We start from the raw sequence: 17,137 nt of genomic DNA, 5'->3' as shown, positions 1-17,137 counted from the left end.
ATCTTATCACAGTAGTTGCTTGTCTTTCACCATTGTTTTTCCACTGATCTTGCTTCCGGATGTTGATGGGAATCGTGGTGGTTCGGAGTACGCTGGTTCTGCTAACGGCTGATGCAATCCAGTGTTAGTCAGTTATGGAACTGCTGAACTGTAGTTGTTAGGCTGTCAGGTGAGGAAGTTAACTAAGCATTAAAAGTGAACAGGCCATGTATTTTTATGCTTTAGCAGCTGACAGTGGGTTTGTGGTGGTATAATTTGTGGAACGGGGAGAGATGTGAAGGGGAAACTGAATAATTAACAAGTTTAGCTCATCACTGTGCTGGGATTACAAGATGCACAAATACTGTGTCAGGTATAAGTTCAGTAGCGATGAAAGGACGAGATTCCGTTCATTTCTTTATGAAGTATTTACATTTGCGAACTAGGCCCTGAAGTAAGTCTCCAAGTATGCAAAGTTTGGGATGTTTTAAAGTAATCTTTGAGACAAAGTATAGGAACCGGTCAGCAAGTGCAGAACTGTAGGAGGAAGAGATGTATAGATAAGAAAAAATGAGTATGTAGAGCATGGGGTAGGAGACCACTGAACGATAAGAACTTGAATCCTGGAGTGGAATGATCCATGATGGACTCGGTAGGTATAGTTTGGGGGAGTGACCGCTGTAGGGTGTCTAGCAGTTTGAACGCAAATGAGTGATGGTGTGCCCAAAGGCCAATAAACAAACCAAGGAGTACTAAATAGATGCCACAGCAGTAAAGCGCCTCGATACCTTCTCCGGTGACAAGCAGCGCTCTACACCTACGACCTGATCGATTGATTGAAATCTATGAAGTCAACGAGCAGCAGCGAAGGTGCAACTCTGGAAGTTAAAGGATACGACTACAGTAGTGCATGAATGCAGTCAATATAAAGCGGTGAGGCAGCAGCTAAGGAACACCACATACATACAACACGAGTGAGTGTAGAGAAAAACCTAGATGCAGAAAAAGAACGACACCGTGAGAATTAAACAGACGGCAAAGGAGTCAACTAAGAATCAGTAAAGACTCAACTCAGGAATTGAAACAGACGCCACAGTAGTGGGCCTAGAAGGAAATCCAGAAGCAGTGAAGGCACAAACCCGTGGAAACGAGAACACAAAGCGAGTCTGAAACCAGTAACAGAAACCACAGTTAAGGGTTTATGAGTACCAACCAGGAGCAGCAGATGAGCAAGTATAGGCGTCTCAGGAGAACGACTCTCACAACAACAGGCGCACCCAGACAGTGTGGGTAAGACTGTAGATACCGTGGAAGGAATGCATGTAGAGTAAGTGAAGGACAAATGGGGAGGGGCAGCAGGGTGAGGTTAAGAGGCTACTAAGGACATAAATACAGGGGTTCTCACCCAGGGTCCCTCCTGGCACTAAATAGATCAATCAGGCAAGAAGCCCTTAACCAACATAAACTCAGAGTAACACCCATGACAATAGTCATCGCGTCAGGAAATCGGATGTTGGCTCAATGCCTCGATACACGAGTCCATCAATAATCCACAAATGCCCACTAAGGTCCCTTCCTGGGCTGGCTTTTAGTGATCAAGAGCTTGCAAGAGGACACAGTATTTAGCCGTGCCTGAACAGCTGTTATGATTAACTGAGCCAAGGAAAGGAAAGGATGGATGCTCACAATCAGACGGATTCATGTCTTATGAAGCTACAGACATGTGAAATCTGCTCCAAGATGGAGAACGCTTGAACTAGACACGATGCAGTGCTATCACTGACGGACGTCCGTGCATGCACAGAAGCCATCAAATTGATTCTGTCTGGCTTTTTGCATCTCACCTCCTGGAAAGAAGACTTTAGAATCCAAAGCATTCAGATCTCCGATTCAGTTGGTTTTGGTGTTCTGCTCCTATTCAGTTTCATTACTGAGGTTATCCAGATCCAATCAGTAATCGATAGGGGCTGGCACTGCGGAAGACCAAGATCTAAAGGAGTTACACGTTTACAAACCCTCAGGATAACTAAAATTAAAGGAAAATACACGTGTAGTGATAATCTTTCTGGAAATCGTTCTGAATACGCATCTTTGTGTATTTCTTAAAGCCAGGATTCGGCTAAAGTCTTAAATTAAATTATGTGCATCAGTGGACAAAAATGGTACACTGAAAATACGAAAAATGCTTAAATGCATTATGTTGAATGCGGCTACCTTTGCTGAAGAGTAACTGCTCATGAGAACACCACATGGGAAAAAGGAATGGAAATATCAGAGGGAGGTTGGAAACACAACCTACTGAATAAAGTCTTGAGGAACAGGTTAGAGTAAAATTGTGCATGGCAAGATTCACCGAGCAGGAGTGCAACAAGGTGTCTCTCGTCAGAAATAAAAAAACACAATTGTTGCTAATGAACAAATGACCATCTTTTTGTAACACTCTTTCTGGTGGATCCTCTAACTGCGTATTCCTCACTTAAAAACCCTCCCCAGGGCACCAGACTCGATCAAAAAACATTTCTTAGCAGTGTTCCCAGACACTCCTCTCCGTACCATCCCAGAAGAGACGGAGCAGAGCCTCATATAAATGCGGACGTCTGCTTCTTGTTTCTCCCTTTCTGTGCCCTTAGATGCTGAGCATGAACAATTCTCGGTATCGCTGAGCTGAATAATGACTTGGACATTTTCAGAAGCTAAAAAGAGGCCGCTCCATAGAACAGGGGGGTGCGAGGCCGGTGAGGGATCTGCATTTAGAGTATCCACCAGAAAAAGTAGCCGAAGACAAGTGCCTTCTTGCTCTAAGGGATACTTCTAACCGTAGATACCAAAGCATCAACTTCCCAAGTGGAGGGTCTGCGGAGTAAACTTAGACCAATATGTCCTCAAGGACCGAGAGAGAATAGTGCCCTCCCACCGGACCTAGCTGTCAAGGTGGTAGTGCTTCATGAAGCTATGCAAAGATGCCCATGCTGCGCCCTGGCAGATGTCAAGGACAGGCCTTCCAAGCGATAACACGTTAGCAGCAGCCTTGGCCCTGGTAAAATGGGCACTCGCACCAGGCATGGCTGTTTCCGGGCCAGTGCTCAGCAGAACGTGATGCAGAGGGGTGTCCACATCCACAGGGTCCGCTTCTGCACAGCCTTGCCTTCTTCAACATAGGAAACTCCAAAAATAGCGGATTATCCACACGTGTTTCTTGGAACGCTCAATATAAAAACTCAAAGCCCTTTTGGGGGCCACCAGATGGAGCCTTGAGGGGTCAAGGAAAACTAGGAATGCTATTGCAGCGACTGACCGTCCAACATGGAAGTTAGTAGTAACTTTTGAGATGAGTGCCACCAAATCCTCAGCAACGACATGTCTGGGAGAAATGTGCTGAGTGGCGGTTGTAGTGAAAGTGCCTGGAGTTCCCTCATAAGACGAGCTAACAATCACAATCAGGAAAACAGTCTCCAAAATAAGGAGACGCGGAGAGCAACCGTGCATAGGTTTGAAGGGCGTATACATGAGAAATGTCAAGACCAAGATAACGCACCACCGCGGCATCACAAAAAGGCTTGGGAGAGAACATGTGTGCCCAACCTTCAATAAATCTCATCACAACATGGTAACTTAAAGAAGCATGGTCGGTGAGGTAAATGCAGACACATTACCTTTAATAATGTCCACTGGAAGGCCCTGCCTGTGAAGGGTCAGCTTCATGAGCGCCTCACTAGGCCACAAACATCCCCCAGTGTCCAACATAAATGGATTTTGTGCAAGGATGATATTTACCACTTCAAGTGACAGAGACAGTACCACACACTCCTGGGCCGATCTCTACCCATTAGGATGACCCGGGCCTGGTCGTTCTTGATATTTTCAGAACTGCAGGCAGAAGAGACTGGGGTGTGAAAGTGTACAGGAGTCATGTGCTCCATTCCAGGCGGAATGCATCGCCTAACAAGTGTTAATGTGGAAACTCCAGTTCACAAATCTTCGACACGGTGTATTCTCAACGGGGGTGAAAAGATCTAAACAGGATTCTTCCCACAGATGGATGATTCCCGACCCCCACTTCGGGATGCAGACACCACTCATGATGCACCAGACAAAGTCTGTTCAGCTTGTTCGCTGTGCTATTCAGGGACGCTGCAAGGTTGTTTGCGATCAGGGAGTGTGCTGGTGCCCTAACCAACTGCAAAGGTGCAGAGCCTCCTGGCACCAGATCCAGGACCCAACTCAACTCTGCTGGTTGCGATACCCCATGGCAGTGGTGTTGTCCATAAAAACCTGTAACACACATCCCTTGATGGGCAGCAGAACGCCTTCAGAGCCAGGCAATTGGCTTGCAACTCCAACAGACTGATATGAAGATGAGGCATCTGTCAGAGACTGATTTCCACCTCCCCCAGAAGAGCCCAGTAGGGACACATCTGTCACTACCACCAGTTGTAGGAGGGGGAAGGAAGAAGGCCTGAAGCTGGTATAATTGTTGGCCCGCTGAGGGTCGTGAGCCGCCTCCACTGAGACCTGGATGATAACTTTCAGATTTCCATGATGTTGGGCCTATTAGAACTTCGAATCCTGCGGCAGAGCTCCCATGTGCCATCTGGCATGGGTGAAAAGGGAGATGCAGGTGGCGAAGAAGCCAAAAAGCCTCCGGGATGATCTCACCGAGATTCATGATTGAAGCTTAAACTTTGTAATCCTAGTATAAACGTCCTGGATTCGGTGCGGTGAGGGGAAGGCTGGGAACTGCAGTGTGTCCACGACATATCCAGTGAACGGAGGTTGGACTTAGGCTGGATGATAGTGAACCTCAACAATATCAGGAGGTTTGCCACTATCGGAGGGAGTCTACAGCTAATTGTGGTGAGCCCGCCTTGAACAAGCAGTTGGTGAGAAAAAAAAAAACGGGTATGCCTGAATTCTGAAGGAGGGCAGGGACCACCAACATCACTATACAGAACATTCGAAGGGGACAGGTGAGGCTAAAGGGGAGCACGACAGCTGCTAATGCTCTGGCGTTCCTTGAACCGCAGAGAAAGTCTGCGGGGCTGCAGGACTGGTGCATGAAAACACTCGTCCTGCAGGTCCGATGGCACCATCCAGCTACTGGTCCAGGGCAGACTGGTTCAGGGCCAGCATTTTCAAGACTTCCGCAGGAAAGCATATAGAGGCCGAGGATCCAAAATAGGCCAGAGAAGCCCGTCCTCCTTTGGCACAAGGAAGTAGAGAGCTACAAACCCGCTCCTCTTTCAGTATCTTCTGAAGAGCAGCACTCACAGCTCCTCCAGGAGAATGGACAGGGGCTGCTCTGACTGGTGGGGGGGGGGGGGAGGGGGGGGATATGGGAGGGGAATGTATGGCAAGGAAAAAGAAATGGCGGGCATTGCCATGTTAAACTGTTTGTAAGACCCAACTCTAGGAGGTAATTAATCACCACCCTGGAAGGTAATGATGAATCTTACCCTCACCCGGTGGGAAACTGAAGTGGTTTGGTGGGTGTTGCAGCAGGGGACGAGGAATGGCTGGGCTGCTGCCCCCTGCTGGCCCACGCACTGCCTCCCACACCCACGTCCAAAGCTTTGATAGGAGTGGGGTGGATGCCATACTAGCTGGGAAGGCCTTTGTGTGCCAGCCCTCTGGAATAGCCTCGGACGTTTTGAATGGGTGCGGAAACTGCTTGGCAGAGGTCAACAGACCCATGGAGAATAACTTGTCCTGACTTTCCTCACAGTGTTCCAGCGCAGACTCCGACTTCTCACCGATAAGGAGAGACCCATCGAACAGCATATCCATAAGGGTGGCCTGCACAGGGCTGGAACGGAGTCCAACACTGGAGCCAACGGCCCTCTCCAGGCAATCAGTGGCATCCAGACTCGCACTGATAACATATTTGGCCTAGTCTTGTCCACCACGATTCATCTGAGTCAAAGCAGTCCTAAGGATTTCTGGGACTGCCGGCAAGCTCTTGCTGCCCATTACCCACAGGGCATGTTTATAATGACCCAGTAACCAAACCGCATTAACCAAGTGTAATGGAAGTCTTACGAAAGAAAACGTACATTTGTCAAAATCCTCCATCCTTTTGAAGCCCCTAACCAGAGGAGTTGTGGGGAATGAACCAGGATTCCCTATGCTAGTCAAGGCCTGAACCACACAGCACTCTGGAGTAGGATGTTTGATAAGAAAATCGGGATAGTCTGGGGCCGGCCTGTGATGCTCGGCCACCAGCCTCTTTACCTGTGAACAAGCTTTGACCAAGTGGCCAACAAAATATCGCTGAGGGGCTCAGTAGTAGCTGGCCCTGGCTGAAAAATTTCTTTAAGGACATTTGTCTAGGTTTCAACTGAGGGCAGGTGCAAATTCAGACAAACGGCTGATCTCCAGAACAGCGCAGTGAAGGCGGCACTTTCTTCTGTTGGTGGCCCATGTAGTGAGTCACGCCCTATCTCAGGAGAGATGTCAGGGCCGCTGACCTCTTACAAATCCATGTAAAATGAATCATATCTGTAATGCTGGGAGGAAAAGCCATCACCACAATCATCATCATCTACATCCTGGGTTGTCCCTTTATATAAGTCAGAGCCAAAAAGGCAATGGAACTTCTGCTGGTGTGTACGACCTGGTGGAGGCACCGGGTCAGAGCCTGGGTGTATGATGACCAGTTGAGCTTTTGTAATCTTGTAGCGCAACATCGGCTGAGGTCGAGCCAAAGTAGATTCAGTGTCTGGTTCTTTATGTCTGTGTTTAGACTTTGAGCGCAATGTTGGCCTCTAACGGGAGCAGCCTCGGAAGCTGAAAAGAGTCCATGCCTGTGAGTTGGAGCGGTAGCAGGACTTATACAAAAGCCATGACTATGACTTTGCTTCCCAGCTTGCTTCGGGTGCATGAGGCTACCTTTGTTGCATGACTGAGTCATGGTCCAAGCCCAGGCACCAGAGACACACATGATGCAGGCCCGTGATCGACACCTGTTTTCTGCAGCAGTGGCATTCAGTTCTGGGTGTCATGATCGTTTGTTAGCACACCGGAACTTGTTTTTAAAAGTTGTGCTTTGGTTACGCGTGGGAAGGAGCGGAAAGAGAACTGATGTTAGTAAGCAGGGGTGGCGTTTATATGCAGCTTTGGTCAGGCACTCGTGGGTACAGTGCCAATGCATGGTGCTACCTTGTGGCACATAGGAGCACTTCTAAAAAGAATTTCAGAATCTAGTCTAGTATCTGGGGAATATTCCAAGGCGAGGACTCTGCTGTTAGAAATGTCCATCAGATGTTTGGGATTGATGCAGCAAGCTGTGCTTTTGCTTATGTTAGCACTTTGGAGGTAGCTGCAGGGGACCCTGGCTGGCAGGAAGGTCACTGGGAACAGGACCATCAGAGAGAAGCTAGCTTGAGGGTCTAAGGTAAGGAATGCCCTCATTGCACCTAAATGAGGTGCAGGAGATTTTGGTAAATGGTTTCATATCAGATGAGCCGGTATGACAGATTGTCGGTTCGCTGCATGCACTGGCTCTAGAATGGATTATCACAGGCTTTACGGACTGCAATCGCAGATCATACCCAGGGCTGGGGGATTCCCAGTAAAGGATTGTGAAGGACTTCAGGCATCTTCAGTCCTAAAATACATGGTCACTGGGTCCACGGGATTCCTAAACATGAATACAGCATATCTTTAAAGTTATGTTGTGGTATGTTGGCATCTGCATACAACTTTCAAACACTGTTATGGCAACGCAGCGAGCGTCCGCTTGCATGGAACTGGGAGAGTCCCCTCGTACAAGTGAACATTCTTTGAGGGGTTGGATTTTGTGTGGTTAGAAAAATAGTTTGTTTAGTGCTTAGCTTGGAAATGGTTAGTGTGCAATAGTATGAAAGTAAGAATATCACTCGTGGGTCTGCAGTGTACAAGTGGCTGTGATGAAACACTAGTGCTCGTGTCTCGGTGTTCCGTTGCCCACTGCTGGGCCGGAGCACAGTGTCTTATAGATAATCCAGGTCAGTATTGTATCATATGGTGCTACATACATGAGTTGTGGCAGGTTTAAGCTGTTTTTTATCTGCTTGTTTCTAGGGTGTGTGTCGGTGCGATGTGCTGCAGCACAGTTCATTAGACCGCTCTTTGCTAACTACATGGCTCTAGAACCTTGTTGTGTGTATGTTGTGAGAGGGTTCTGTCTAACCTGTGTTTGTTGCAGTAGGCCCTTTAGTAAGGGAGATCAGAGTGATGGTGTGTGATGCTACTGGTGGGTACTGGGTGATGTTGGATGTCTGATGAAAGATAAAATATGGGCTGTTTGAGGTGTGGAGACTACGAGAGGTATTCAATGTCTACAAAGTGCTGACTCGAGGTTTGCGTGCTCAGGTTTTGGTTTGGATGACAAATGAAGTCAGAGAAAGTAGCTCTTGTCCAAAGCCAGAGTGCCTGGCATTCATTATTATCATGGATTAATACAGCAATTAGGGTATTCCTGTGAGGGACGGATCCGGGCTCGATTGAAGTCCCATAATGGAGGTTCACTGGCTCCATGGGTTCCTAAGACTGATCATCAGGGGCTCAATGGGATCCCATAACAACCTCGCAACTGGCTTTAGTCAAATCCTAAAAGGATTATCATTGGCTATAAGGGATTCTCATACAGACCCTGGATATGCAAGTTTTTTACAATGAATCAATTAGTGATCTGTGTGATTCGTATGGTTGCTTAACTTTCCTTCTTTGGGAATTCCATAATGAATGGTTCTTTGTTGACTCTATATAATATCAAGTTACTTTCAAGGATTCATAGAACAGTACTTAAAAAAATAAAAAGAATCCACAGAAATCACCTTACAAGTTTGTAATGGACAACCATACTATTCAGACACAGAATCCTCAAACCAGAGCAGAGAGCGGGACTCTCTGCCCAGAAATATTCCAGTACTGAGCAAAAGGGGCAAATATTGTTTGCAGTCTGTTTGCGGGAAACTGAGTAAAGCAATAGGAAAAGTTGCCACAAGTTAAATCCTTCAGGGCCTTACGTTGCCCATTTTGCGGACTTCTGCCTGCGGCGAGACCTCGTCCAGCGCCTGCTCCATACCTGCTCTCGCTCCGCCTGCCGTCGCTCTTCCTCCCTTCGGATAGCCTGCATGTCCTCGATGCGCCTCTGTTGCTCCTTCTCCTGCTGCTTCCTCTGCTCTCGCTCCCGCCTTTGTTGCTGTTGAAGGGCAGAGAAGAGGAAGAAACTGCCCAGTCAGCTTTTTCTGACTCATTTGTAGCATCAGAAATAAGCACTGGCAAAGTCAAAATGGACTGGCCTTCAGTTGTGTAATGGCAGATTGATTTTCTGTTTTCATACAAGCATACAGAATGAAATGAAAACATGCAGAAGCTAAACTTGGCTGACCTGTTTGTAAATAAACATTTAAAAATGAAAAAAACATGTACTGATGTGGAGGCTTTACTAGTGGTATTTTTACGTAAGCTGCCTTTCAGTGGTGCCATTAAGATTTGCGAACGTGACAAGAATAAATCCCCACCAAACTAAGCATCAAATGCCAGACCGCTACAATGTTACAATAGAACTCAAACACTGTTACAGCAGCTTTAGAAGGAGATAGAAAATAAACCCTCAACTAACTTGGCCCCTAAACAGCAGGCAAAATAAATATCTGGTATTTAAAGCTACTATAAACCTAAATAAAATAAAAAACCCTGCAAACCAGCTTCGTCACTTGAGAGAAAGACAACATTTTTAGGTGGATGTGAACAATGTGCACAGGCACTCTGCAGTCACCCAAGGGAGCCAATGGGAAAAGAGGGCTGACCCACCGCCCAATGCAGAATGATGATGCGGGAGGAAGCAAAACGTGAATGACAAACAAACAGGCCAATGGATGAAGTCCACTGACCGAAAGCCGCTCTATGGAAGCATACTATGAAGTATTTAGAAAAACAATAGTGGCCTAGATGTAGGTAAATCTCATTTACCGATTCATAAATACCGAATTTTACCGATTCGGTATTCATGAATCTGTAAATGAGATGTAGGTAAATATTCGGTAATTTTTACCAAATCGATAGGAATCGGTATTTACCGATTCTGTAATTACAGAATCAGTATTTGTCATTGATTCCTATGGGCCTTGAAGCCCATAGGATTCAATGGCAAATACCGAATCGGTAATTACCGATTCGGTAAAATTACCGATTTTACAAGGGGGACAGGGTGTCACTTTGACACCCTGTTGCACCCCTGATTCTGGCTTGTGTGCCATGTGGCACACAGACATGCCCTTAGGGCATGTCTGTGTGTCACATGGCACAGGTGTACATGCACAGATGTGCATGTACACTGGAATTCGTTATTTAGCATGGAATAGTATTCCATGCTAAATAACGATTCGGTAAGGGCCTGTGGCACTGATTACAGTGCCACCTACATATGGATTTAAAGAATAGTTATATTTACGGATTCTGCATTTTACCGACTCTGTAAATTTACCGAATCGGTAAATGAATTGTCCCCTACATGTCAAAACCCAAATACCGGTCGGTAACGGCCAAATCGGCCGTTCCGACCGGTAAAGGCCTTCCTACATCTGGCCCAGTATGGCAAAACATCTAAAGCTTTCTCAACGCCCAGGCCTACAAACTGTCCTTGTGATCTCCAAAAACAGCACAGCAGGCCTCAACCTGGCACAGTAGGTACTGAAAGATGAGACATTCGCAGACTGAAGCTCCCTGTTGTATGCATCTGTATAGAAATGCCTGAATGCGCATTGCTTGCTGGCGCTTTCCTCCAATTCTTCCAGCACTTAATGCATCTCAGCGGGTTCTGACAACAGGGAGTCCTTAAGATTGAGAAATCTGGCAGTAAAGCATAAGACGTGGAATCTATGTATTCTATACATTTCAATGAGGAGTCTGGTCTGTAGTCATAGCTCAGATGTTTACAGATTCATAATTCTCTTTGTATTTTTAGGTATATCATTTCTTCAATTATATGCATTAGTTATCAATATAAAACTCACAATTATTTGTGTCAGTATTCATTGTAACATGAAAAAAATATCTGAGTGATATATTCATATTCTTTTCTATGATCCAATCCTTTGTTCCAGTGAATGTTTTAAACATTGAACAAGGTTTCATTGACACTGGTAACTTCCCTTCTGGGGAATTGTTTTTTAACCATGAGCTTGTTTTCTTTGAATAAACACAAATGGAAGGGTACCAAGGTCTTTTATGCAATTCATTCCTTCTGCAAGGTTCAGCAATGATCAGATACATTACATCAACTAAAATCTGAGTGTTATGAGGCAGAGAGGAGCTTCGTGTCAGAGGCCACACAGAACTGTAACCCCTTCCTTTGCTGAAGACTTTTGGGTGGCAGATTTAGCCTTCGCTTGATGGGCCGATCAGCCTCCTGCTAACGCAGACATGTTTAGCAGTCGCTGTTATTTTACTGAACATGGGTTCTATTGTTCAGAAGAGGTGTGTTTGTGCGAACCATTTATGAAACTCAAATTAGGGCCCATTTGTGGTGCTAAGTCTGTTGTAATCATGGTTAGTTCCTTCAATACTAACAGCACGTGAGCTTTCATTTCTAGTGTAAGCTTGTCAGGGGTTTACCTAACGAAAGGTTATTTCCCATTAAAGTTTTCGTTTTTGAGTCTCACATTTTGAATCGGTTTTACAATGGCGCACCCACCTTTGCTAGGGGCTTTCCTGGCATGGGGCGGTGGGTAACTGGTGTTGTAAACGCATATGCGGCATACAATGTTGAAATATGTATTCATGGTCGGAACGGGAAACATCATTTACCACGAAGGCATTACCACTACTAACATTTACCACGTGACACTTACCACGCAGGGTGCCTTCCACGCAGGGTGCCTTCCACGACGTCTTTACCACGGGCTGGGGGGGAGATGTGGTATTCCTTCATGTCGTTCTGCGTGGGCTTGGGGGGCAGAGGGGGGCTGGGGGGGGTCTCCCCCCCCAAAAATAACAAGCGGGGGCAGAGGGGGGCTGGGGGGGGTCTCCCCCCCAAAAAATAACAAGCAGTTTACTTTAAAAAAAAAAACGAACATAATTTTAAAAGAAAAAGGAAAGAGCCTCCCCCAAAGACGTGCCGTGTACGTCAAAAAAACAGTCCTTTTTTTATTTTGGTATACGTGTTTTGACGCTTGTTTCAATGGAGGATGGAAGTAAGGGCTCGTAGAGAAAGACGTGCAGGTAAGACGTTTCTAGGCGTAGTAAAATCCTACGTTGTAAATACCAGCGTGGTAAAGCCACTTGCGATGTAAAATTCGCGTGGTAAAGCCATGCGTGGTAATTGAAATCGTGGTATAATCATATATTCGGTGGAACTTAATGCTGCAGAACCCAATACAAGAACTCTTCATTCAGAGCTGCTGCCCTCCCAGCTCATTATGAACCCTTTTGTATCTTGGAAGTCCTGTGGCGTTAATTACCTCATGTGGTTCAGAATATTACTCTGGGTGCCTTCAACACTGAAGAGACCAGGGGGGGGCGTACTTGCTGGGCATACACCATACCCAGGCATAGCAAAACTGACAGTTTCACAAAGAAGACACCACTTACTAAGCTAGATAGTGGCCGTTTGTAACCGACTTAGACAGTGTGTTCTGCAACAGGAACATTTGTCCTTGCATAACAAACATATTCTGCACCGCAGGCAATTAGTACACAAACAATGAATGGTACTGTGGGTAAAATACCCACAACTTGTGACGAGATTCCACTTTAAATTACTCACAAATCTAGACACGTAGGCGTGTTTCTTTTGGTCACACAACACCTCAGGATGGCCATAGGATGTTAACTATGGGAGTTCCACTTGGCACGGTATCACTTGTAGGTCAGAATTAGGTCCTAAGGACAAGCTTCAGGAGGGAGATGCTGAGTCGTAGAGGGAGAGATAGATGTGCTAGACAGACCTGTGACGTGGCTAGTAGATATAATAAAGTTGGAGACAGCCTGGTGGCTGCAATACCTTAGAGATCCAACAGGCTCGATACCTAGGGAGGTTGAGGAACTGCCGGTACAAGAGCATAAGGCAAAGAAGCACTAGTGATATGCGAGTGAGTGTTCAGTAAAGAATTACTGGAATGCGAGGGTGTACCCCTGAATGTTGAAACCACATTATCGATGGGACACAATGCAGAGGACACAGTTTCGAGAATACAAAATATCGGCAGGCAAGAAATTTAAAATGTTCCATACCTAACTCCACACATGGACCTACATATTACATATATTCACGGTATGTACCTGTGGAGTTAGGAATAGTAAATCTACACTTTCCTATATTGACTTATATTTTGTCCTTTGATATTTTTGCACCACAATATTGTTGGTGTTGTTATTAACCAACCTAGCATTACCTTGAGTCTTATGCTTCCACCCTAGAATACGAGAATGCTGAACACGAAAGGGAAGACAAAAGGGGTGTGGGTCGACCCAGCCACCCACCAGCATCAGATGTGTCTGCCCATGGCACGGTATTCGCCGGGTATGTTCCGTGCTGTAGGAGAGCTGAGCATACTATGTACTTTGATAGGCTGGTGGCCAAAGTAAAATCCGGGTCTCCTGCCGACCCGCTTAGACCTGCGCAGTTCAGAGAGTCGGCTGCACTTTGCCTTCCCCCCGTGCGCCAACTCATCAATCTTTCGTTCTCTTCAGGGACAGTACCAACTAAGTGGAAACAAGCCTATGTCACTCCTATTTTGAAGAGACCTGCGCTGGACCCTCTCAAACTGGAGAATTATCGTCCGATTTCTCTTCTCCCATGGGCCGCGAAGGTTGCGGAGGCTCATGCCAATAGAATCCTGACTAAACACCTTCAGACTACCAATATCCTGGATTCCTCCCAGAATGAATTTCGGGCAGGTCATAGCACAGAGACTGCTCTCCTTGCTATGACGGAACATCTACGCTCCGTGCTCGACTCTGGTCAAACTGCGGCGCTGGTGTTACTCGACCTCAGCGCCGCGTTTGACACGGTCTCACACGCGATATTGCTGCAGCGTCTGGGAGAAGCAGGTGTCTCTGATTTAGCACTTGAATGGTTTCGGTCATTTCTAGCAGGTCGCTCATTTCGGGTCGCTACACCTCCATTTGAGTCTAAGCCCTATTCCATCGAGCAGGGAGTGCCTCAGGGGTCGGCACTTAGCCCCACGTTGTTCAATCTGTATGTGCAGCCGCTGGCTGCGGTCGCCAAGCAGTGGGGCCTGACTATAGTTTCGTATGCTGACGATACGCAGCTGGCGGTTGCACTCACTCTGAGGCCCCTAGGTTCAGGGAGGGTTTCACAGCAGTGGCTGGCTGGATGACCGCTAACTGTTTACAGCTCAATGCCAAGAAAACGGAGGTCCTTATTGTTGGTAAGCATAGCAACCTCTGGGGCGTTCAGTGGTGGCCTCCAGAGCTGGGCCCAGCTCCCATCCCGGTACCCGAGGTTAAAAACTTGGGTGTCTGGTTAGACCCCGCCCTCAGTTTCTGCGGACACACAAAAAAAGCGGCTGCTACATGCTTTGGTATTTTGCGTGGGCTCAGGCCAATCCTGAAATTCTTTGACGCCCCCACCAGACAGTTGATAATCCAGGCCACCATTCTCTCGCGGCTTGATTACACGAGTTCGCTCCTGTTGGGGGCCAATCAGGCAGAGATTATCCGGATGCAGCGCGTACAGAATGCGGCGGCCAGAGCCCTGGTGGGCCTACCTAGGTTTTGTTCTGCGAAGGAAACCATCCGGAAACTCCATTGGCTGCCCATGGCTCAAAGGATTGAGTTTAAGACTCTATGTCTTTCCTTCAAGATTCTTAAACTGTCCTCTCCCCAGATCCTAGAGCATCTTCTCACTCCCTATGTCCCCTCTCGTTCTTTGAGGTCATTGGGTCAAAATCTGGCTACAGTTCCACGGTTCAAACGCTGCAGAGCGGGAGGGCATTCCTTCCACTATCTAGCGGCTAGGCTTTGGAACTCATTACCAGCTCACATTCGCGCCCTAGATGATTTGCTTTCGTTCAGGTGGGCTATTAAAACCTATCTTTTCCCCCCTGGACCCTAATATACTGCCCCGCTGCTACTTCTCTCTGGTTTTTCTGTATGTGTATTCCTTCTGCCATGTTCTTGGAGCGTTGCAGAAGGACCAGCGGTGGAGTTGATGGGTGGGAACTGGGTCTGGAAAACTCCTGCACCAGACATGCAAATTCCAGTCACAGGAGGCCAGAAACTCTGCTAAGACCTGGACAATGCTTGTGTGGAATAGGAAAATATTGGAGACATAAAGGGTTGATAAGGACAGTAAGTTGAGAAGAGTACTCTACTGTTTTCCTATGGGTCACTGAAGTCTCGCTCCCTTTTCCCAGGAAGGATGTACATGTCCAGCTAACCTAGATCAAACTCTTTTCATAGGAGCATCTTCTAGCTCTTCGTCGTGTGTTTTCATAATCACTTCCTCTTCTTGTAAGATATGCTCAGGACGTTGAGGCGGCAGCTTTCTCGGTGGTAACTGTGTACCCAGAGGAACTGCTAACATCACTGAATGCAAGACTGATGGGAGACGCTACAATGGCCTCGGGTGAGAGTTTGAAGACAACAATGACTGCTTCTCAGATGTGTCAAGAGTCCTTCCATAAAGGAGGATGGACCCTTCGTTGATGACGTTGTCTTAAATGTTGACGAGTCTTATGTTGATGAGAGTCTGTTGTAGATGAATAGAATGGAGAGGTCTTCATTAACCTTAACGAGGAAGCTGTCGACAAGGGTTTCAGTAATGATTGGGGGCCTGATCGAAGAGACTGTCATGGTCAAGGTGACAGCAGATGGAGGCAGACGTTTTCCACCGACTGAGAAATTCTTGCTCACCATTCCCTCGTGAAGGAACGAGTGAATACAAAAAACATTTTCTTCACACATAAAGGAGGTTTGGAGGAGGAAACAGCAAGATTCCACCAGAGGAGTCTTTTTTGAAGCAATAGGAGCATTCCTGATAAAATACCTCAACCAGAAAACGAAGCCTTGCTTAAGAAATATAACTCTGTTACCATCAACAAACACACAGTCTCCAGTGGTATATATCTGCGATGAGGATACTGAAAATGGGATGTCACTGATCAGGCAGTCATGCATGGTCGCTGCTGATATTTGGCTCCTTCCTACACGCGAGACGCTGTACTCGCACCTATGGTTGAGGGCTTTATATAAATATGGATGGCCTTCAACCACAGACAGAGGGCACTGCCCACTGACTCCTCTGGATATGAAAGAAGGTTACTCTCTAGGCTGCATACTGGACGGGTGCTGGGGTCTGGGCCATGGTGGCACGCAGGGGTCACCTTACTCAACGATTTACAGGCTTGTTGGTGGTTCAAATTACCCTATTCTGGATTGAACTGCACGTTTTAATGTCAGAATGATCGCCCTCATGACGATACCACGTACAGAACACACTCACAACTAGGTTGCAATTACACTGTAATTGTATGCTGATATATATATGCCTCCAGTGTTCTGCAATAAGTTCAAGTTACAATGGATTTGCTGTGTTCATGATGACACCATCTTAGTAACTTATTAAGCAGAGTCAACGTCAAACCACCTCGTGAACGGAGAGTCTTTCTGCACACAATGTGATCTGTCACATGCGTAACCCTTCTACATCTTGTAAACCCTGCACTGAGCTCTTACACTTCTTTATGGGCAAATGATATGTTTTACACCACGGTGGAACCTAAGAATGATGGACTAGGACTGTACGCAAGTGTCTCAGTGCATGCGGTGCCTTTTATAGCAGACTGACAGAACTGGGTACTTCAGCGCAGCAGGTGACTGATGTATGCATGTGCAGATATTTATATAGTGCAAACGTATGTTCGAGCAACGGAATGCTATGCGTTGATATATGAGAGGGCAAGAACTGGGATGTACATTTTAAGACTGTCCATAAGGTGGGTGGGGGGGTTGTATTTAGCATCGTGCTCACTATTTTAAGAGATTTGGTGCTAAAACCCACCACTTTTAAAAATATGTTTACATTCTGTATTATCAGTATCTCTGTTTCTTCTTGGACTAATCTGCCTTGCTGTGTCTCTGCGCTAAGGGACGCTTGTTCTATTTAGACTCCGCTTTTCTTTCCGGATACGTTTGCAGTCATACGGTTGTT

The 17,137-nt window shown here is 46.6% G+C and overlaps 1 protein-coding gene across 3 annotated transcripts in view; it reads right to left on the bottom strand.

Annotated features, from left to right (window-relative positions):
• Nucleotides 1-17,137, bottom strand: part of MINK1 (misshapen like kinase 1) — a 631,604-nt gene that overhangs the window by 250,624 nt on the left and 363,843 nt on the right. For all 3 annotated transcript variants that reach the window (XM_078670621.1, XM_078670619.1, XM_078670620.1), the window contains exon 13: nt 9,044-9,160. In XM_078670621.1, the coding sequence (XP_078526747.1) occupies nt 9,044-9,160 (117 nt within the window). The remainder of the gene's footprint in view (nt 1-9,043; nt 9,161-17,137) is intronic.

Source organism: Lissotriton helveticus, chromosome 12 (assembly GCF_964261635.1).
Source record: "Lissotriton helveticus chromosome 12, aLisHel1.1, whole genome shotgun sequence".
NCBI classification, from domain to species: domain Eukaryota; kingdom Metazoa; phylum Chordata; class Amphibia; order Caudata; family Salamandridae; genus Lissotriton; species Lissotriton helveticus.
Note: the sequence above shows the minus strand (reverse complement) of the source record. Positions and strands in the feature narration are given on the sequence as shown.